Source organism: Trachemys scripta, chromosome 19, assembly GCF_013100865.1.
Source record: "Trachemys scripta elegans isolate TJP31775 chromosome 19, CAS_Tse_1.0, whole genome shotgun sequence".
NCBI lineage: Eukaryota > Metazoa > Chordata > Testudines > Emydidae > Trachemys > Trachemys scripta.
The window spans coordinates 15,974,258-15,996,990 of record NC_048316.1 but is presented as its reverse complement, the minus strand read 5'-3'; the positions used below and the strand labels follow the sequence as shown (position 1 = coordinate 15,996,990).

Genomic DNA, 22,733 nt, shown 5'->3' with positions numbered 1-22,733 from the left:
CCCGTGTTCGGCACCCGCCGCCGGGGCTGGATTTTCAAAGGTCCCACCTCCTGTGGAGGCACCTAAGAAGGCCCATGTTTGCAGAGGTGCCGCTCTGATGCCGAAGTCTGGAGGGCCAAAAACAGAAGCTCTTCTGAAGCTCAGCCCGTGAATGGGAGGCCCCATTCTAGTGACAGACCTGGCCTGTTTGCGGTGATGGGGCTAACCCCCGGTGAAACCAGGTTAGCTCAGGGGCGCAAATCCTGGCTTATTGTGGTGTAGCCTGTCTGCTCTAGTAATGGCTGAAATCAGAGCAAATCCATTGGGAATGCTTGAGAGGAGGGAGCGTACAGCGGTGAGGTGCTAGCCCAGGCTTTGGGCAGACTTGGGTTCCATTCCCTGCTCTGCCATAGACTTCCTACAAGACTAGGGCAAGTCATTTAGGGCTGGTCTACACTGGGGTGGGATCGATCTAAGATACGCAACTTCAGCTACGAGAATAGGGTAGCTGAAGTCGACGTATTTTAGATCGACTTAGAATCACTTACTTCACGTCCTCGCGGCGCGGGATCGATGGCCGCGACTCCCCCGTCGACTCCGCTTCCGCCTCTCGCCCTGGTGGAGTTCCGGAGTCGACGGGAAGCGCATTCGGGGATCGACGTATCGCGTCTAGACGAGATGCGATACATCGATCCCTGATAGATCAATCGCTACCCGCCGATCCGGCGGGTAGTGAAGAATTACCCTTAGTCTCCATGGGTGTGTCTACACTGCATCGTAAACCCAGGCCTTTGGGACCTGGGCTTGTGGACTCAGTGTATCCAAGCCTGTGCTTGAATGTCCACACCGCACTGTAAATCTGGGCTTACAGTTGCTGAGTCCAGATCTCACAGCTGTGCTAACACGTCCGCACTTCTGACTCAGGTCTGGGGTTTGAGCTGCGTCTACACTGCAGAATGACAGGGCTTGGGCCTGAGTCACAGCAGGACTTGGTGTGTGTGTGTATATGTGTGTGGTAACGTAACCTGCCTCACAGAGGTGTGGAGAAGCAGGTTCAAGCGTGCTCACCTAGACAGATGACTCATACTGGGTTGTGGCCAGTGGAGTTTCTCTAGCTCCACAGTGGTGTAGGTGAGAATCAGCCTTGGCTTGTGTTCCCAATTTGCTCTGGAACATTGGGCAAAGCTGCGTATGCCTCCGCTTCCTCACTGGGGGTAAACAATAGTGACAATGCTCGCTTCCCAGAGCGCTGCTGAGAATGAATTAATAATATTTCAGAAAGTGCTTTGAGATCTTTGGCTGAAAGGCATTCTAAATGCAAAGGCTGATTATTATTTTACAGGCAGGGATTGCCTTTTTGTTCCATGTTTGTACAGAGCTTAGTACAATGGAGTCCTGGTCATGCCTGAGGCTCATGGGTAGAAAGAATAACAACTAATAAATAGCAAATCTTGAGATTTTTCTGATGCTGTCAGAATCCAAACCAGGCCTCCTTGAGTGGGCAGCATGTTGGTGGTTTTTTTTTAAGCATTATCTTTCACCACCTGGCAATTCCGACTCCACAGCCTCCTTTATTTAATCGCTCCTGTTATCTGTAACAAAAAAAAAGCGTAATCTCACCCAGTCGGCTCCCAACATTTGTTAACAAATAGGCAAAGTTTTATCATGCATATCGGCCCCGCTCGGCCCTCTGTCCCCCGCCGGTTTGTCAGATAAGGCTGTAATACTTTAGCTGTTTTGTTCTGGCACTGTGCCGCTGCACAGGATGGACCCCCGATATGCCAGTTTGATCAGAGGCGGATAGAAGGGCAGTCGCTGATGTTTGTAAACTGGAAGGTTAGCTGCAATCTGTGTCTGCGGCCCTCAGAACGCTGCCTTTTTCTCTAGCAGTATGTTTCTTTCAGGAACGATAATGGCAAAGTGGGGGGAAAAGGTAAATCAATGAGACAGGCGGGAGACAGGCAGTTGAGGGAAAGAGCTGGCACTAGGCAGCACGGGCCTGTGGGTGGAGCGACAGACTGGCACTCGGGAGATCTCCGTTCTGCGCCATGTTCTCCGCGGACCTGTTGCGTGACCTTGAGCAAGTCACTTCCCGGCCCTGTTTCCCCTCCCGTCCTTTGTCTGTCTTGCCTAGTTAGACTCCCAAGGTGGGGTTCACAAAGGTATTTGGGTGCCTAACTCCCATTGGTTTCACGCTTTTTGTGGCTTCCACCCCAAGTTCTTCCAGGCTGGGACTGTCCCTCACCTGGAGCATCAGATTTCTTTGGGGGGAGAGTTGCAGTGTTGTGTTCTCATTGCCTTTACTTTCCCCCACCCTCTCGGTCATGTCTGGTATCGTGGTGGTGTCACGTCTCAGCCTAGATTCTCTTTTTGAGTTGCACTTTATTTCCAGTATCAGAGGGGTATTAGCAGGGAGGAATAGCTCAGTGGTTTGAGCATTGGCCAGCTAAACCCAGGGTTGTGAGTTCAATCCTTGAGGGAGCCATTTAGGGTTCTGGGGCAAAATAGCTACCCAGTTTTCCCTCCCCGGACCCCACTTCCTTCCTTCCTTCCTTCCTTCCTTCCTTCCCCAAGGCTCATAGGGACCCTCACTCGTCCTTCGATGTCAAATCACTCCAGCGCCTGCCCCAGCCGAGGGACCCTGAAGACACCAGCACCCCCACCAGGCAGGCCTCACTTTCAGAGGTGCTGTGGATCCAGGAGCCCATCTGCAACCAGGGGGAGCTGTGGAGAGGGGGCGGGATAGCTCAGTGGTTTGAGCATTGGCCTGCTAAACCCAGGGTTCTGAGTTCAATCCTTGAGGGGGTCATTTAGGGATCTGGGGCAAAAATCTGTCTGGGGATTGGTCCTGCTTTGAGCAGGGGGTTGGACTAGATGACCTCCTGAGGTCCCTTCCAACCCTGATATTCTAAGATTCTTACACCGCCTAGCACTGGGGGGGTCCCATTCTTCATTAGGCCCTTTAGATGCTGCCCTAGTACGAATAATAACTAACCGCCTCACTTAAGGGTACGTCCCCGCACTGCAGCGGGAGGTGTAATTCCCAGCTCAGGCTGACAGACCCGCACTAGCTCTGACCGAGTGAGCATGTTAAAAATAGAAGCGTAGCCGTGGCGGTGTCCTGAGGATGTCCTGGCTAGACCCGAAGTACGTATTCAGGTGGGTCGTTCCTTCTGCCACCTGTGCTGCCATTTTTAGCATGTTAGCTCAATCAGAGCTAGCGTGGGTATGTCTGCCCCAGCTGGAGGTTACAGCTCCAGTGTAGATGGACCCCGAGGCCTTGTCTACACTAGGGATTTTGGCAAACAATGGCCACCACTGGTTTAGCTGCACTGGTGCATATTCTTAGTGTAGACAGGGCAAACTGCAATTTGCAGCTAGGGCAGGGTAAACTGTACCAGAGTGAGTGGCAACTTGTAGCCGCTTCACCTGTATACGCTAGGTTGACAGTGCCGCTGCAGACGGCTGACATCAGTAGACAAGGCCTTATGCTAAGCTTGTAAAGGGGCATTGGTGAAATTAATCCAAGACGTGGCCCAGAACATCACAATAATCCCTCGCTCGTATAGAACGCTCTTCATCAGTAGATGCCAAAAGCTTTACAAAGGAGATCAATATTGTGACTCCATTTTACAGAAGGGGAAATCAAGGTACGGCGTGGTAAAGTGACTTGCCCAAGGTCACTGTAGCGGGGTGAACACCCGCTCCAGCCCTGAAGGGGTTGGAAAAGCCCCGCAGAGGGCTGGGGCTGGGGAAAGGAGCAAAACCCCGGCTGATTGGCGAAGTGGCTGCAGCTGGGGCCACGCCCCAAACAGAGCAACTCGGCCTTATAAGAAGGCAAGGGTAGCCAGATGTTGAGGAGTCTCCCTCTGGCAGGAGAGAGAGAGAGAGAGAGAGACAGGCCTGGCTGCTGGGGAACTCACCGGGGACCTAGAGTGAGGCAGGGCTGGGGAAAGGCCTTGGGGGCTGGGAAGCCCTAGGCCAGCAACTCCCCAGGCTGCAGGGCCTGGTCCTAGGCCCACATAGGTATTGGGGTTGCAGAGAGGCAGCCTGAGGGTGGGTAAAGGCAGCAGTCCAAACCCCATGTTGCCTGTGGTGATTGGCTGATAGACTGCAGTCTGCCCCAGGGCGCCGGGGCTAGATGGTGACTGGCAGTAGTCACGACTGAGGCGACATTGGGATAGGGCGTGGGGGTTCCCCTGGGTGGGGAGACCCAGAGAGAGAGTGGGGTACTGCCAGGGGGGGCAGCACCCAAGCCAAGGGCACCGGGGTCCGGGAGGGACACGGGGGCCAACGAGAGGTGGGACACCTGGCCTGCAGAGGGCACTCCAACGACTGGTGAGCTAATTCCCGAGACGACCAGCAGGAGGCGCCGCAGAGGTGAGTCCGTGCCGGATTACATCGCCCAGCAGGCTAGTGGCAGAGCTGAGAACAGTAACCAGATCTCCTGAACCTTAGTCCAGTGCTGTAGCCACTGAAGGCCACTCCTTCCCTTAGTATCCTCTCCTGCAAGGTAATGAAAACCTCTATTCTGGTTACAGCCAGCGGGAGATGAAGGAGGCGTCTTACGGAGGTTAAAGCATCACAACTGAGCAAATCCATTTGTTTAGAGCTGGTCAGAAGTCACGTGTTGGATCATTTAGACCACGGATTTTGCAGTCTTTTTCCAATAAGAATTATGGAGACTCTTCTTGATTGTGTGCTTGTTTCCTTTGTTGTTCACCCGGCTCTGGTCTGGATTTCCCCCGCCAGTTGGGCGCGTTACAACTGAGAACGGCTGAGAGAGCGCGGCCTCGTAGCTGAGACGGTGCCTCAGCATCAGATACCCACCCCACGTGTGTGCTGATTCATGCAAAGCCAAATGAGCAGATGATGGGAGTCTGTTCCGTTGGTGGAATTTTACAGAATGCTTTTACAGTCGAGGCAGCTGGAAAAGCAAGGAAATGAATCTCTTCAGCGCTAATCTCGATTTCGCACTCCTGTGCCGCTGCGCTTGAAGAGACGGGTTTTACTTTGGTTTGTTGCAACAGATACAAACTGTGGGTCTGTTGTTGTTGTTGTTGTTGTTGTTGTTTCTCCCCCATCGTCCAACTGAGATGAAGCCAAAATGCCTGAAGGGGCCTGGGTAGGGCAAGTAACTTGGCGACTGTCTGCAAGGCCTGGGGTAGGAATTGTGTCTTCATTACCTGCGTCAGCTTTCCGATCACTCTGCCTATTGCTATCCAGTCTTGTCTGTCTGTCACCAGACATTCCTATCTATCAATCTAGGGACTTATATGACCCTCATTATGACAGTAGCTGAGACCACTTCCTGATATCTAAAGCATTACGAGCCTATTTCTGTAGCCCTGGAGTTTGCATTAGCTGCCTGCCTACACAGCCCTCCCATGCCCTTCCCTTTTCTGGGGGCTCTTAGCTTCCCTGCTTAAATATAATTAAAACTATTAGAGATAGAACATCAAGCTGCTGCTCTTAATTATAATGCGTAACTCACTTAAAATGTTTTGCATCTCCAAAGAGCTTTGCAAACTAGCTGGTCTATTTTAGGTGTTTTTAAAAAGCCCATCACCTCCTTATCTAAAAGCCCAAGTTTATCAATCAGTCCTTGCAACATCCCTTTGAAGTGTTATCCCCATTTTATAGAGGGGGAAACTGAGGCCCGGGGAGGTTAATTTTCAGTGCCTTCATTTTTCAGTCCCCAACTTCAGGCATCCAGGGATTGCAAGAATGGTGGCATCCCAAATCAGTCATTACTTGAACAGGTGTGCTTTGCCAAGGCCGTGTCTGAGCCTGGATTCAGACTGAGGTCTGCCAAGGTTTGCAGCTCCGGGCTGTAACCACTAGCCCACGCCGCCTCTCTTTTGCAGTATGAATGTGGGTATAGTATGCGCCTGTGGGGTACAGTGTGGATTTATGATGGAAATGTATAGTAACACGTTTTGCAAATACCATAAGCATTGCGTTCTATTTCCGTGCTTTGCTAGTGACAAACACCTGCCAGGTATAAAGAATGAAATCGATTTGCCCGGTCAGTTCAGGTTTATCCTCTGCGCTGTGACTCGGGTCTCTACCACCCTGGTGCCTTTCTGGTCCTCTTCCCATTCTCCACTTGACACTTCCATTTGCAGAGTGATTGCTATTTCTCATCGCACATCTCTTGTGCTTTCTCAGTGTCGCGTTCTCATGGCAATACAATGGCTACAAACAGCCATTTTGGGGGGGGGAAGCGCCCATTGCAGTCTTCTGTGTGTGCTAAAGATGTGAGAGCTGCGATCTGTGTCTGTCTAGTGGTAAATAGGTACCGATATACCCACCGGTTTGGCGAGAAGGCAGGATTAGAGTCCGTGATCTGGTTCGCGCCCATGTCTAGTAGTGATGGCAGCTGTTTGGCTGTCTCTGTGAAATGAACGAGCCGTCTCGCTCTAGAATCCACATCACAAACTCTCGTAGCATTACTATTGGATAGATGATGGCAGCACCCAGAGGTGCCAGCTGAGATCAGGGCCCCATTACCCTGGGTGCTGCATATACACGTAGTACCGGAGAGTTGCTGCCCCAGAGAGCTGACAGCCTCAGCAGACGACACAGACAAGGGGATCAGCGTTTTGCAGCTGGAGAACTAAGATCCAGACGGATGCAAGCCCAGATCCACAAAGGCATTTAAGCACCTAACTCCTAGCTTTAGGCTTCCCTGTGATTCACGGAAGTCTTGCCAAACGCTGTAGGTGACCAAACTCACTGGGCGCCTACGTTTTCAGGGTAAAAGTCCCCACGGTGCCTAAATTTCATCCTCGGGTCCCATTCAAAATCTGACCATGGGGGGGAGTGGTACCCACCTTACACATATTAGTCCAGTGGTTAGTGCGCTCCCTTGGGAGGAGGGAGTCCAGGGGGAGACGAAAAGATTTGAGGAGGAGTCTCCCACCTCTCAGGAAAGGGCTTTAATCCCTGAGCTATGGGATATTCTGATGTGGGGGGGCTGCCCCAGTCTCTCCTGTCAACGCTGCTCCAGGGTGGATAGATAATTCATCAGAGGAGCAGGCGGTCTCCCACCACCCGGCTAGAGAGCCATTCCGACTCCCCCTCTTGTTCTTGCAAGGAACAATTTGGGCCCCTGATTCGCCTGCCTCCGGGGGCAAGGTTCCTGCTCCTGGATTGCTCATCAGAGCTGGGCAGCCTGGATTTAGGAGCCTATCGCTGAGAGAGGGACAGGGCTTAGCTCACACCCCTCTCACTGGCATCTCCCGTCGGCTAGCGTGCTGGTCGAAGGCGCCATCTCTCCCCATTCATTGTCTAGGGAGCCTTGGTGCCTATCTCAAGCTTCGTGGGTTCCTGTGATTTTTCCAGGCGCCTAAGAGTTACGTGCTGTGATGCTGAGAGCGTCGTAATACCTACATGCCTGTGTGAATCTGGGCTGAAGTGACTTGCCCAAGGGCCCGCACAGCCAGGAATTGAACCCAGACCTTCAATCTCAACCCTTTGCCCTCAGCAAGGCCCAGTGGATAGGCCGCCAGAATGGGGGCTCAGGAAATCTTGGGTGAAATCCGGGCCCTATTAAAATCAATAGCAAAGCTCCCTTTGATTTCATTGGAGTGGGGGTTTCACTCTGGATTCTCTCCCAGCTCTGCCACTGACCTCAGGCAAATAGCTTCCCCTCCCCGTGCCTCAGTTTCCCCACCTGTAAAATGGTAGGAATGATACTGACCTTCTTTGTAACGTGCTTTGAGATCCATGGAGGAAAAGCCCATTACTAATCCCAGGTCTCCCTTCCTCCCACTTGATACCCTTGCTGCCTGCAGAGAGGCCAAAGGTTGACATGACCATTTTCCCCTCCTCGTCTCACTTCCAAATCATAGCTATGGGGAGGAGGCATGAGCCCAGTGGTTGGAGCACTGGCTTGGAGGACCCACATTCCCTTCTCTGCTCTGCCACAGACTTCCTGTGCGACCAAGTGACTTGGCCATGTCACTTGGCTGCTCTGTGCCTCAGTTTCCCACCTGTGAAACACACAGGGCCATTGGGAGGATAAAGATTGTGAGATGCTCAGATACTACGTTGATGGGGCCAGACAAGTACCTAAGATAGATCGCCTTGCAGAGGGAAGCTGTCTGCTCTTCAGCTAAATAAAGACTCTGGTTTCCAGAGCTGTCAATCTAACCTTTTTCACCAGCACTAGGAAATACACATACAAAAAATGAAATGAAATCAGGTGACCTCGTGACCCCTTCTCGGCAATGTTCCTGCAATCTGTTTGCAGCAATCGATGGGAGGAAGTTAGATGGGAAAACGAAACAGAATAAAATAGCCATCCAGTGACAAGCAAGCGTTTTATATCGGCTAGAATGCAGTGCTCTGATTCGTATCTCTGGCATGTGCTCATTTAATAAAGTATTAACAGGAAGCAGGGATTGTATCGCCCGTCGAGTGAGCAGGGAGAGAGGCTCCCTCCCCAATGCTGCTAGGGAGATAGGGGGGGCAACAAACATGCCTCATTGTCTTGTTGAACTTGAAGCCAAGGGGTTAGCAGGACTACATAAGAACAGCCATACGGGGTCAGACCAAAGGTCCATCTAGCCCAGTATCCTGTCATCCGACGGTGGCCAAGGCCAGGTGCCCCAGAGGGAATGAACAGAACAGGGAATTATCCAGTGATCCATCCCCTGTCGCCGTCAGCTGAAGCAGGGGAGCCAGGGAGAGGGATTGCTTTGTTCCAGCACAGTTTAGTGCTCATCAGTGGCTGGCATCGTCAGCAGTGGCGCCGGTCGCTCTGGCCCTGCAGGGATGGTCCCAGCGCCCAGCTCTGGGCATGCGGCCTGATGCATGGGGCCACAGCACGGCTTCGGTTTGGCCTGGGCACCCTTCCCACCCCTCATGATGGAGGGGCTGCCGGGCCATCCCTGAGCAAGTGGCGTTGCAACTCCCCCCTTCCCCTCCCCAGCTTCCGGAGTGGGGAACTGAGCCAGGCCCTGCCAGACGGGAGCCCCAGGAGTGGCTGCTGTGGGTGAGGTTTGCATTTGATTGTGTTTCCCATTTTCAAAAACCATGGGGTTCTAAGAATTGCCACAGGGGGTCAGACCCATGGACCATCCTCTCTCTCACGGTGGCCAGTGCCAGATGCCCGGGAGGAACGTGTGAAAAAGAGAACCCCTCTTGTCTACTGATGTGTCTCATACGAAACTCCTGGCACTGCCTCTGCTCTCTAGCTGGCCCCATTCAAAGAGACTCTGCGCCCCCTCACACAGACTAAGTGAAGGCTTCCCCTACCTCACGCAGCCACTCACCGCGTTGCCAGCAAGTCACCCAGGCTTACGCGGCAAGAGCAGACCAAGGGAAATGGGATTGCAAGGGATGAGATGATGGCTCTGTGTAGCCATAATGTATTTTCCCCAACGTGCGCTTGCACAGCTGTTCGATCCACTCCCATCCTCTCCAGCACTCACCTTCCAGGCGGCTTTCATTTTTAAAATGTCTCTTCTGGTCCTCTGCTTTTCCCCGCCCCGCAGCCTTCTGGGACCTGGAAACATTGCTCTTCTGGAGGGGGGAGGGATAGCTCAGTGGTTTGAGCATCGGCCTGCTAAACCCAGGGTAGGGAGTTCAATCCTTGAGGGGGCCACTTAGGAATCTGGGGCAAAATCAGTACTTGGTCCTGCTAGTGAAGGCAGGGGGCTGGACTTGATGGCTCATCTGGTCCCTTCCAGTTCTATGAGATAGGTACATCTCCATATATTAGCTCTGAAGGGGCGGGATAACTCTCCCTGCCATTTGTCTCAGGAAAGAGACCGATGGGGAACAGGGGGCCCATGGGTGAACGAATGGTCCGTATCTTGGGTGTTTATATCTTGGAAGTCGGTAAATGTCGGTGATGTTGATTTCACCATACACAGACAGACTAAAAACGATCTCCATTAGCCACTGGACTATGCAGCATCTCCCTACTAAAAGGGCTTGATTTAAGTTAACATCTCCATCTTCCTGCTCTCCCGTGCTCTCCTCCAGCCGGCCAAGGCGCCCCCATCGGCTTACCTGGCATGCTCAGGGAATGTAACGAGGTGGCGGGAGGGTGACCTGAGAGGCCAGTGAACGGTTAGCCCAGTCTTTCTGCTGTGACTGACTCCAATTTCCCCAGAGTTCAGAGAATGTTCTGACAGCGAGCGAAAGCTGGGTTTCAAAAGCACTTTCCTCCTCTGACCAGCGCAGCGATTACCGTGTTGTAATAATAGGTATTACAATAGTGTCTGCCCCAGCATGGCGGGAACGTCGTCACCGCGCGGGTGTTGGAATTTATCTCCATGAGCTAGCGGTGACCCCTTCGCTCCGGACATGCGTGGCACGGAGCGCCCGTTATCAAGCACAAATAAATCCCACCTCGGCAGCCCATCTGATTTAGACAGCGGCTGATCGGCCAGGCTGGCCTTTGGATTTTAACGCCCCGCTCCTTTACCGTTCCTGGGCTCCATCAGGGCTGAACTGACTGCTGAACTCCGGGGCTGCTGGGAGGGGAGCGGAGCAAAAGCCGCTCGACACATTGCTTGTGAGTATTTGCTCAGATAAAAATGTGCTTACTGCACACGAATACACACCGATTTGAAAGCTGGAAGGGGTGACAGGGGATCATCTCATTTGACCTCAACTGTGGACTAGCTGTGTGGTCATGTGCCGGACCTGGGTCTTCACAGCCTGAGTGCAGGGCCAGATTTGTAAAGCCATTTAGGAGCCTAAAGAAGCAGACAGGCATCTAGAGGGATTTTCAGTGGTGCCCAGGTGCCTAATTCTCACTGACATCAGTGCCCCCACATTAGATCGCCTCCTAGTCTCTTGGTGGTATCTTAAAAGGTTTTGAATATCAGAAAACGTCTGCCCTCTGAAAATCAGGACTCTTCAAGGGGGCTGCAAATTGGGCACCCAACATTTCTCTCCAGTCACTTTTGGAAATGTAGGCCCGACCGCTTAGCTGACAAGTTTGTGAAGGGAAGGAGAGGCAAAGCTGGGGCCAGATCCTGAGACTCTTGAATCCCAATCCCTTCCGGATAATGGCTGCCAATGAGGAAAGCGAGGACGGGATGGGAAAAGGGGCTTAGGGGAGACAAGAGGTGCATGGGAGCAGGGAACAGTGGAGCGCCACTCCCTGATCTGCAGTGTCGCTCAGCGTAAGGTTCTGGGAGCCTTTAACATCTGAGTCGAGATTTATCTCCCAGACTCTCCCTGTGTGTGTCTCTCTAGTTCTTAAATATCGCTGGTTATTTTACTAAACGTCTCTTAATAGGAGCGCCATAAATGTTGTCACAGATACAGGAGGGAGAGTGATGGAGGTATTCAGAATAATGAAGCGTGGAGTTAAGAAGGATCAGTCGCTTGTCTGCTCGCCCAGCCTCGGGCTGCCAGGTTGCTGGGGGAGGGAGGTGGGGACCGCTCATTGGAATGGATTGGCAGAGCTGATAAAACAGGGGTTACATCTTTACACACCCTCTAATTAATCTGTGGGATTCACTCCCACGAGGACCGGAGTTGAGCAATTTAGAGGACTTTAAAACGGGTCTGGAGTGATGGAGACGGGGCTAATCAGTACCATGCCAACAGCTTTGCCAAGAGAAGTGAGTTACTGGTGGTAAGGCTGGGGCGGGGGGGGGGGGGGAACAACACAGGCGTCATGCTTCTGGACATGAGGGGTGTGTGTGTGTGTGTGTGTGTGTGTGTAGTGGGAGGTCAAGGTGGAAGTTCCCCATCTCCCCCCATACCCCTGATTAAGATCCAGTGTTACAATGTCTGTGTGGGTGGGAGAGAGGGTACCGCCTTCCCCTGAGCCATCAGCTGTCGGTCCGCGCATTAGGCAGGGTTTTGGTCACAGTAGCAGGATTAGAGGTGAAGCAGCCGGGGGTGGTGCTAGTCTGGGACTCGGGAGACTCCGGTTTGAGTTCGGGCTCCGATACTGGCTTCCTGTTGTGATCTCGGCTGAGTTACTTCGGCTTGTTTTCGCTACTAAACCCCTGTGTTTCTTACCTTGGCGTAAGTAGCATCCTGTGGAAAAAGCGGTGACTAGCAGGCTCTCTAGCTTCATGGCGTGGTAACCTCAGCGAGGGCAGCCCCTGGCGAGGGTACAGCGCTGACCCCGGCGAGTTCACAAAGTGCTTTGTCCTCACGGTGTTTTTCCCTCAGGGTCGCTCCTGGGTGTTAGGGACCCCAAGGTCACCAGCGCCGCTTTTATGAGCGGTGCAGACAACCCCCGCGTCTCCCTGGGCCTCTGGGTAAGTCTGCACTGTGAAGAAAAACCCCTGGTGCCGAGTCTCAGAGCCCGCTTCAGTTGGCTCCAGCTCGTGGGGCTTGGGACTAACCATAGCAGTGTAGACGCTCGGGGTCTGAAACCCGGCTGCAGGGGGAGGGTCTCGGACCCTGGGCTCCAGCCCAACCCAAACATCTCCACTGCTATTGTTAGCCCGGAAGCCTGAGTCCTGGGAACCCAAGTCAATTGACCCCCGCCCCGCCCCCCCAGCCTATTTGCACGCAATCAGAGCCTGACCCAAAGCCCTTTGCAAAGAGCAGGGGGCGAGCAGGACCTGCGTGCCGAGAGCGCCGAGGTTCTTGTTCGGCTGAGCATTGACTACACGCGGGGCAGCTGTACCGCCATGTAGCCGGGCCTCTTTCCAGAGATAAGGGTAACCGTACGCCACAGAAGTGTCAGCGTGTGTTGTCACTGCCTTGTGATGCAATCACACCCTCTGTCAGTGCACGGGCTGGGGTTGTTAAACACACTGGGCAGCTCTTAACATTGTACCATGAGAACACTTTGAAGTAAGAGCTCAAAGCACTTCACTCAGCTGAGTCACTATCGTTATCGCCGTTTTACAAATGGGGAAACTGAGGCATGGAGAGATAATATGTGTCTACTTATTTTATTTATTTTTAATCATGTTACACATTAAATGCTGGTGCAATGGGATGGAGGTGAACTGTGCCTCCTTCACCGCTTCCTAGCTACTTTAGACTCTCAGACCTGGGAAACAACGTGACCCCTAATCCCATGACCATGGTGTCTCCAGCGTTTGAGGGTGGTAGCTGCAAGAGCTATTCCAAATATACTGGCTCTCCCAACTTCCTCTTGACTGTATTCCCACTGCACGTCGCAATGGCGAGGAAACCCAGACGAGGCTCGTGTGAGCGCAATGCTTTGAAGTCCTGATAGCCGTGCAGTGGGTTTTCGGTAGCCTCGGGGCCCCCTGTGTCACTGTTAATGGTCCTGAAAAATCCCAGGTGCTCTAGAGCATTTTGAAAAGCAAGGAGACCTCTGTGTAACTGATGCACAGTGCGCTCCCTAGCAAAGCGCTGGGATGGGAGTCTCAGGAGCCCCTGGATTTTTTCCATCCCCGAGCAGATTGCTTGTTTGATCTGGAAGATTTCGCTGTCAGGGCCAATTAGAAGCAGCTGTTTAACACAGGCCTGTCTGCTCCCCTACCCCCACCAGCTTCACCGCTCTTCTTCCCTGCATCCCCCTGGCTGGCGGGAAGGTATGGTTGCAGCACTCGGCAGGGCTGCCCAGAGGATTCAGGGGGCCTGGGGCAAAGCAATTTTTCGGGGGCCCCTTCCATTTTAAAAAAAAATGCAATACTATAGAATACTATATTCTCGTGGGGGTCCCTGTGGGGCCCGGGGCCTGGGGCAAATTGCCCCACTTGCCCCCCCTCCCCGGGCGGCCCTGGCACTCAGAAGAAGAAAGCTCCTGTCTGTAGTTCCCAGGTGCTGATTGATTTCAAAAGGTGGGCTTTTGTTTCATTGAGTGTTTTGTTAACCCCTCCGGCATCTCCATGGTTGGAAGGCTTTGCGGATTGGCTCCTGTCCCTGTTTACATTATGCCTCCATTACTTGGTTTTGTTCCTTCAGCAATGCATTTTAATCTACATCTTGTGATGGGGTGTTTGCAGGTGGGTGCAGTCCTTCTCCTGATTAGAGCCATGGAGACCATGTGGTAGTTCTCTCCCCTGATTGCGTTCTGGCGAGGATGCTCCTTTATGAGAGTGCCTGAGTGTTATTCATTTGGTAGTTGTCAGTTTCATTTTGTAACTGTTGCATATGCAACCTGTGGAACTCACTGCTGCATGAGGTGAACAGCTCAGATTCAAGACCAAATGGAACAGAATCTGAGATCCCATCAGTGAGGAAAAAATGGAAAAGTGCTCTCATTCCTCATGCTTTCACGGTTCAAGTTGTCAAAGGAGGCCAGGGAGAATGGCATTGTGTCTTGCAATTAGGTGTGCTGTTAATACCTTCCTCTACAGCAGACTGCATTGGTCATTCCCAGAGGCAGGGCACCAGCCCAGGGAAACAACTAACATATTCTGATTTATCTGGCTATGGGATTAGATGGATGATCGGTCTGCTCAGAAGTAGCCATTCCTGATGGGCGTTACAGTGAGAGAAGCCAGGTGGGAAAGTTGAGGGGACTTGGGAGACTCCAAATAGCTGGATGTGAACAGCTGATTTGGAATCCTGTCCAAGATTTGCCTTTGCTTATTCTCCGTCGCTAGCTCCCAAGAAATCCAGAGTTGCCATGGAGCAGGATCGTGCCCCAGTGATGGACAGAGCGCAGATCGGTGCAACGTCTTGCAGTTCCATTGCACAACCACGGGCCAAGCTAGTGCAGGGTGAATGTGACGGGGGGGAGGGCGGAGACACAGGCCGGTCAGCTCGCCTGTATTTGGAGAGCGACGCCCACAGATTCACTCCATCGGGGCCACTCTCACTGCCTGCCCCTTGCCCAGAGGAGCAAGGAGTGAGGGAGAAATGTGGGGGGAGAGAGCCTGAGACGGCTGTAGCTACAGAGCAGGGAGGGATCATGGGACACAGGAAATGCTGAAGCTAAAAATCGATGGGGTGTGATATCTCTGAATCAGAAAAACCTCCAGTCCCAACTTGTGGCCCGCTCCACACCACCAGCTTTCTGACCCTGGATGGCTTCTGCGGAGAGGCTGCCTGCTGGACCTGGGACAAACTAAACTCAACCTCCAGACTCCTGTTGTGACCTGAAACGAATGTGAACACCTGGTCTGTTCCCTTCCCCGTGATGAGCCAGGCTGGGTAGGAGAGCAACTGCGTGTCCCATGCTGGCTGCTCAGAGATGAGTAAGTTCTTCCCAGCACTGACCCGTGGGACTCCAGATCTTCTAGCAGCACCGGGCGCTGTCCTATCACTCGGCCTGCTCTGCTGCTCCCTTCTCTCTGCTATCCAGACTCGACACGCCTGCTTGGAAGGAGGTGGGACGGGTCCATCTCTCTGCACTGGCTTCCCTGCCCTCCCTTGAAGCAGACCGCCCCTGCCCACCAGTTGTGCCTCCCATTGCTGCTGTACCCAGAAAGCCTGGGTACCTTTTATAAGCACCTGCTCCGCCAGCCAGACGTGGGCAGTGTAACTAATATGGGGTCACGTGTCACCTTTCCAAACAATCACCCTCAGAGTCGCTGTCTGGGGGATAATTAATCCTGCGATTCACCTTGAGAGAAGACAGTAGGTGTAATTCAGCCCGATCCTCCCACCTGAAGCCTCCCCCCATCGCACACTGGACCTGTTGGCTTTAAAGAGATCGGACCCCCTTCTTTTATTTTTCTCCGTAGATCTGTTGGCATCGAGATATATCTGGGGGCAGGGAAAGATGAACTGTCCAGGTTGCTGGACAATTCAAAACACTCCACGTTGATCTCGTCAGCATTTCTGGTAAACCTCCCCTTGATGTCCGTGGGAGCAAGGCAATGCCAAGTGTTTCTGAAATGCTCCATGGATAGCAGGAACAGATTTCATTCTGCAAGGCCTGCTGTTAATCCATTGAACTCGCTGCTGTAAAGGTGCAAGATCAGACTGGCCTGATTCTTAGTCTGGCGATTGACACACCAGGGACTTTCTGCTCTTGAAGCTGGTGCAGCCGAAAGCGAGATAGGTTTTTTAATAATTTTGGTGGATAGTATCAATGATTATTTTTCTGTTTTTTTTTTTATTGATTTAAATGTTCACAGTTGCAGGAAATTGTGGGAAGTCAGACAATGGGGGAGATCAGATCATTATTTAATGATAGTAGATGCTGAGATTCAAAAAGGTAAAGCTTTCTAACCACTAAAACACAAATATTGGATGTCACCTGTCAGAATATACAAAGTAAATATCCCTACCTCGAACTTTAGTAAGTTCTCGAGCAGCGTTTTTCTTACTGTGCCTTTCTGTATATTTCAGTTATTTCTGGTTTGGGTGTGTATGGCGAAATTGACATTTATTGACATTCCCTGATTAAAAAAAAAGAATCCTTCCAAGTCTTCCTATAAACCTGACACAATTTGGCTCTTAAGCTGAAAGCCATAACAGTCCCATAGCCCCTGTGAATGGGGCATAGCCAGGAACATATAACACACACACACACTGATCGGGGGTTACGCTTCCAACTTGTGTAGCCATTTATACCAGTGCAAAGAGGTGTAAAACGCATCACTGACTCTCGCGATTTGATCATAAATCTTACGGTATCTGGGGTTTTACTTACGGTCCCAGCTCTGGGAGTCATGTGATTACATGAGTCTCTCAGCTTTCAAGAAAGAAAAAAAAAAAAAGGTAACTTGTTTCCTCTTGTTTGCGGAGGAAAGCTTGGGAACAGAACCCGAGTGTAAGCCAATCTCATGATTTTGAGGGCCTGACTCGGGCTATTTTTTGCACATTTGGTGTTGCCGATGCTGACAACTTTAACCCCCCCGGTGCGGGGGAGGGGAATATCATTTCTGATTATTACACCTCTACCTCGATATAACGCTTTCCTCGGGAGCCAAAAAATCTTACCGTGTTATAGGTGAAACCGCGTTCTATCGAACTTGCTTTGATCCGCCAGGGTGCGCAGCCCTGCCCCTCCCAGAGCGCTGCTTTACCGCGTTCTATCCGAATTTGTGTTATATCGGGTCGCGTTATATCGGGGTAGAGGTGTATTTGCAATACCAGGCCCACATCGCGCCAGGCGCTGTACAAACATAGAATGAAAAGATGGCTGCTGCCAAAGAGGCTTGCAATTTAAAAAGGCAACGGATGGAGACTGATGGGGGAGTACACGGGAACAGTGAGACACTATTGGCCTGCATTGTAGGCCGTAGTCTCTGCACGGCAACAGTAGTGATTCACACCCCCAGCACAGATGTAAATGACTCCCCGAGGGGCAGGACAGAGGGAAATCAGGCTGTTCCTTGAGGATACTGTCGTGTCTGCAGGAGGAGGCGGCAGAGGAGTGAATAGAGGGTGGGCACGTGGAAGCCAGTCTACATTTCCATCCCCACTTGGGACCAGTTTTCCAGCTCACTTAGGCCTGCGCCCGCTTCCCAGCCCTGCCTTGGCTCACGTTGTGTTTCTCTTTCTCCGGTATTTCACAGGCTACCTGACTGTCAGCATTGAGCCGCTTCCGCCTGTGGTGGTCGGGGATGCCGTGACTTTGAAATGTAACTTCAAGACGGATGGCAGGATGCGGGAGATAGTCTGGTACCGGGTAAGTGACCGTCCATTAACCCTCCTGGGACAGGGACAGGGTCAGGCAGGCTGTTCTTCCAGCACGTGATGTGAGGCTGGAGGGATGTCAGAGGAAACTGTCAAGAGGTTTCTTGGTGATGGAAGCATTGATTACCCAGCCATAGCTGCCTGGTCTGATCTAAAAGGGGAAAAGGGGATGAGACAGGAAGGCTTGGGTTGGCTTTGTTTTGCTTTTAAATGAACGGCAAAGAAATAGTTGTGAGATCATCCCCAGGGTCCTTCTGACACTCGCTCCAGTAGTTTTGTGATGTTCTCTCAGTGGGTTTTGGCACTTGGCAGTTTAACTAACAGGGCCTTGCAAAGAAAGGGAAAAAGCGGTGGCTGTTTACATCCGCTGGCCATGATGGTGTCTGGAAGATTATTGCTAGGGACGCCATGTGCTATCAGGGTTGTTTGGAGCTGGGGCTCCCATTAGCCCCACTGGAGAGAGACGAGACTTCATTGCAAAGCATAATTTGGCTCCCAGAATTCAGGGGGTCTGGATCTGGCGTTATACAGCCAGGGGCCAACTGCAAAGCTCTGATTTGGATTGGGACTTTTCCAGTGTTTGGATCTGGGAGTTTCCTTCCCGCCATGCGGTAGCTCCCAATGTACACAAGTGTGGCCTTGCATCCCAAGAGATCTTAAACTGGCCATGGTATGTTATTTCCATGCTGGGGCAGTCAGCTGCCAAAGTATGCATCTCCCTGCCCCCTTGGGAGCTGGACATGCTACCATAATGCCACGTCCAGGCCAGGCACAATGCCAGTGGAGTCAGTCAGCTCAGAGTGACAGAGAGAGACCTGCACTCTGCCCAGGGAACGTGATCCTGCTCTCTTGTCGGGCCAAAGGGACCTCTCTGCATAAGCAGGTAGCAGACTCTCTTCAGGGAGAGGGCAGCTGGGTCAGTGCTGGGCAGAAGCCTGGGTGAAGCCTGGGTGCCTGTAACTCTACCCCGGCGAGCACCAGCCAGAATGGGTCGTTTGCGTTCTCGACGACTTCGCCCATCTCGCTTTGCCTGTGTTTGAACGGAAATCAAACTCGGTGTTTATCTGACTTTCCCTGCGAATGGCTGGGGTGACAGCAGCGAGCATCTCTGGCTGGGGGGATGGAACGGATGGGGTGACAGGGGAGAGCATCTCTGGCTGGGGGGACGGAACGGATGGGGTGACAGGGGAGAGCATCTCTGGCTGGGGGATGGAACGGATGGGGTGACGGGAGAGCATCTCTGGTGGGGGACGGAATGGATGAGGTGACAGGGGAGAGCATCTCTGGCTGGGGGATGGAACGGATGGCTCGCACAAGCATGCAAAGTTCTGTGCGTCGGCTCTATTTAAAACATGAAATCAGTGCATCGTAATGACAGGTCAGAGGTGCCGCACGGCACAGCGTGTGTTAAATGGACTGAGACGCATTTGAAACCTGGGGTCGGGGAACTCGCCTGCACAGATTGCACAATGAACAGCAAGCCGCGTCCTCCTGATCGATGGACTAATCCGGTGCCCATAGAAGTGAGGGGCTAAGTGCAAACCGGGGTAAACCAGGCTTTGTGCAGGGCAGTGCTGGGCCAACTTCTTTCACAGAACTCTGCCAGTGCGCCTCAGTGCTGACCTGCCGTTCCAGTCGCTGGTCCCCACCCAGCTCTGCCTCTCAGCCTCCACTGCACTGGAATTCACAGCTCTGCTGACACGCCTTGCTCCTTAATCTCTCAGCCCCCTGTATTATACAGGCTGCAGCTCCCTGGCAGTACAGGCTACTCATGTATCTCAACTGGTTAACACGTAGTCCTGGAAGGCTGTGTGTTAATGAGGGGCCTGGGAGCCCCTCAAACAACCAGCCAGTTGTGCCAGATGACGTCCATGGTGGTGGTTCTGTGGTGACATTGCCCAGCCCAGGTGCATGGAGGTGAAAGGCGGATGCACTAGCCCTGGTGCTACCTAGCTCCCCAAACACTTAACAAACAAACCCGTTTAGGTTCACCCGTGGGACAGCAACATTAGCTTCAGTAGAGCTCCACCTGCCTTGAATTTAGCCCTCAGTCCTTTAATCCCCAGATGCTTTTCCTCAATGTGCATCCCTCCCTTCCCTGCTGCTATCTTCAAAGAGCCCACAGTGGCTGCACGCGAGGAAATCAGCCTCGTGAGCAGGAAACACTGGAACAGACCCTGACTTGTTCCTTCGAGGTCTGGGAAGCTGTTCTCCCTTTTCCAGCGTTGTTTGCATAGATGCATTCTAAAGTGGAGAGAGAAATCATCAATCTGTGTGTGTGTGTGTGTGTGTGTGTGTGTGAGAGAGAGAGAGAAATCTACCTGTGGGTGTGGGAGCATGGATCAGAGATGTGGATGCGCTACTCCTGGGGGAATTCTGCGCCACTGCGCATGTGCAGAATTCATGTCCCCCGCAGATTTCTTTGCTTTCCTGCAGCAAAATGACTTTCTGAGGGGGAGGCAAAGGGATGCTACCAGAGCGGTCATGTGACCCTCCCCAGCAGTGTGTTTTGGGTGCCCATGGCAGCCGGCAGAGAGGTAAATCACTGTGGGGCTGGGGGTGGGGCTGGGGAAGACCTGGCTGGTGGCTCCTACCCTGCTCCAGCCTCATCTGCTGCTACTCTTCTCCTGCACAATGGCACAGAATGCCCTCAGGAGTAATGTACTGATTCATGCATATGGGAGAGGGCATGATCTCTCTTTCTGTGAGTGTGTGTAAGTCCTGTGTATGGGTGTGGGTGTGCAAGTGGATGTCATCTCTTTGTGTATGGACATGTGGGATCTGAGAGTGTGTACGTTTGTGAGAAATGCATGTTTGTGATCTCTTGTGTTTATGTGCAGGTGTGTGGTCTGGGTGTGCGAGATCCATAACTGTCTGTATGAGAGATCCATGTCTGTATAATCTGTGTATATACACTTGTGATCCATGTGGGTGTATGTAGGCACCTGTTTGCCTATGTGTGTGCGTAAGTGCATGTGGGAACTCTGGTCACACACACACACACACACACACACACACACACACACACAGAGAGAGAGAGGTCTGTGTCTCAGATAAAGACCAGCACTTATTAGCAAACTGTCTGAGCTCATTTAGCTCCAGGTCACTTGGACAGCAGAAAAGCCAAAAGGTCTGTTTATATTGCAGAAACGTATTAAACCTCTTCAGAGCATCATGGGAATTTATCTCCACCTGCCAATTTTGTCTGTCTTTTTCCGCACTTCACAAATTGTCCTCGGTGTTTTAGTGGCTGCTGCCCTGGGGTCACAGCAAGCCAGACGCCTCTGGAACGCAGAGATCTCTATGGTGTGATAAACACCGCTGCTTCCCAGCATAGCCCCCTCCTTAGTGCTCCAGCCCCGTGGGTGGGTGGGTGTGTGAACACGCCCTTGCATGAGTGTCTAACATGGACCCAGTGGTTGGCACAGGGAAGCGACCAAGGTAGACTTCGGTTTGATAGCTAGTGTACTGCATAGAACTGGAGGAGATGCGCATGGAATACTAGGGACTTGCTTTCCAGGGGGTCCGTGAGGGACTGGGGCTTGGGACCGGGGACCCAAGATAGGATGGCGAAGACTGTTTCACCAGCCCCCAAGCTACGGGGAAATGGGGCTGGAGAGCGGATCCTGCTCTGGCAGAAGAAGCCAAATAGCATATTGTGGCCTTCGTTCCTTCACCTTGGCCTCCCGTGACACAGACTCGGAGCAGTGGGTTCAGCGTCCATCCCAAACCTACCATAGTATGAAGAGCCTAAGGCTTCCTTCGAACTTTCTGGGCTCTGCCATTCACACTGTATCCCAATGGACATGACCACTAACGCCATCTCCTAATGCGCTCTGCCATGAGCACCGTATCCTCTACCACCGCAGAAGGAGCGATATCAGGGACTGATTGTTATTGTGCTCTGTTATTACTATTGATCCGTGTGATGGTTGCACTTAGAGACACAACCAGAATCAGGGCCCCATTGTGTTAGGTGCTGTATGTACCGGTACCCTGCTGAACTCTGCCATCAACTCCGTATCCCCTCGGAGAGCAGAGGCTGGTACAGTCTCAACCAGTCACTATCCCTTGGGATAACAGGGTTAATATCGTGGCCTGCATCCAGGAAGGCCCCTGCTGATGATACTCAAACTGCTGGTCTCCTGAACTCTTGTTTGGCTGGTCACAGAATCATAGAACTGGAAGGGACCTCGCAGGGTCATCTAGTCCAGTCCCCTGCACTCATGGTAGGACTAAGTATTATCTAGACCATCCCTGACAGGTGTTTGTCCAACCTGCTCTTAAATATCTCCAATGATGGAGATTCCACAACCTCCCTAGGCAATTTATTCCAGTGCTTCACCACCCTGACAGTTAGGAAGTTTTTCCTAATGTCCAACCTAAACCTCCCTTACTACAATTTAAGCCTGTTGCTTCTTGTCCTATCTCCAGAGGTTAAGGAAAACAATTTTTCTCCCTCCTCCCCGTAACAGCCTTTTATGTACTTGAAAACTGTTATCATGTCCCCTCCCAGTCTTCTCTTCTCCAGACTAAACAAACCCATTTTTTTCAATCTTCCCTCATAGGTCATGTTTTCTAGACCTTTCATCATTTTTGTTGCTCTTCTCTGGACTTTCTCCAATTTGTCCACATCTTTCCTGAAATGCGGTGCCCAGAACTGGACACAATACTCCAGTTGAGGCCTAATCAGCACAGGGTAGAGCGGAAGAATGACTTCTCGTGTCTTGCTTACAACACTCCTGCTAATACATCCTAGAATGGTGTTTGCTTTTGTTTGCAGCCATGTTACATGCCCGCACAAGCCTGTGCCTTGATTCAGATCATCTGCGACTCCCGTTCCCCTCGGCACCAGCCCTTGTTCATTCTGACTCCTGGCTGCTTGTGTAATCTCCTGTCTGTCCTCAGGACGGGGGAGAGGACCAGACAGAATCGGTCACCGGGATTTGACTGTGTCGGAGGAAGTTCCTGAGCATCAGAGCCGCAGCTTAGTTTGCTGTTAGGCGTGAGGACACAAAGATTATTGTCTTCAAATTCTGTCCGTGCCAGCCCGTCTCAGGTAGCTAAATTTAGCCCTGGAAGTGTTATTTCCAGCCGTCTCCGTCTGACTTAAGCCATGCTATGTTTAACTGACAAGAGCACTGTTTTTTCCTCACCGTGGAAAGATGAAAGGTGAAAGGGAGCTGCAGTGACAGACTCATTCTGAAACTAAATCAAAGCGTGGGGATTTTTCTCCTTCCTGGCTTCTCCCC

General features: G+C 52.1%; 1 protein-coding gene across 2 annotated transcripts in view; it reads left to right on the top strand.

Moving 5' to 3' along the window:
- Positions 1–22,733, top strand: part of IGSF21 (immunoglobin superfamily member 21) — a 270,539-nt gene that overhangs the window by 87,940 nt on the left and 159,866 nt on the right. For both annotated transcript variants that reach the window (XM_034753548.1, XM_034753550.1), the window contains exon 2: positions 17,361–17,473. In XM_034753548.1, the coding sequence (XP_034609439.1) occupies positions 17,361–17,473 (113 nt within the window). The remainder of the gene's footprint in view (positions 1–17,360; positions 17,474–22,733) is intronic.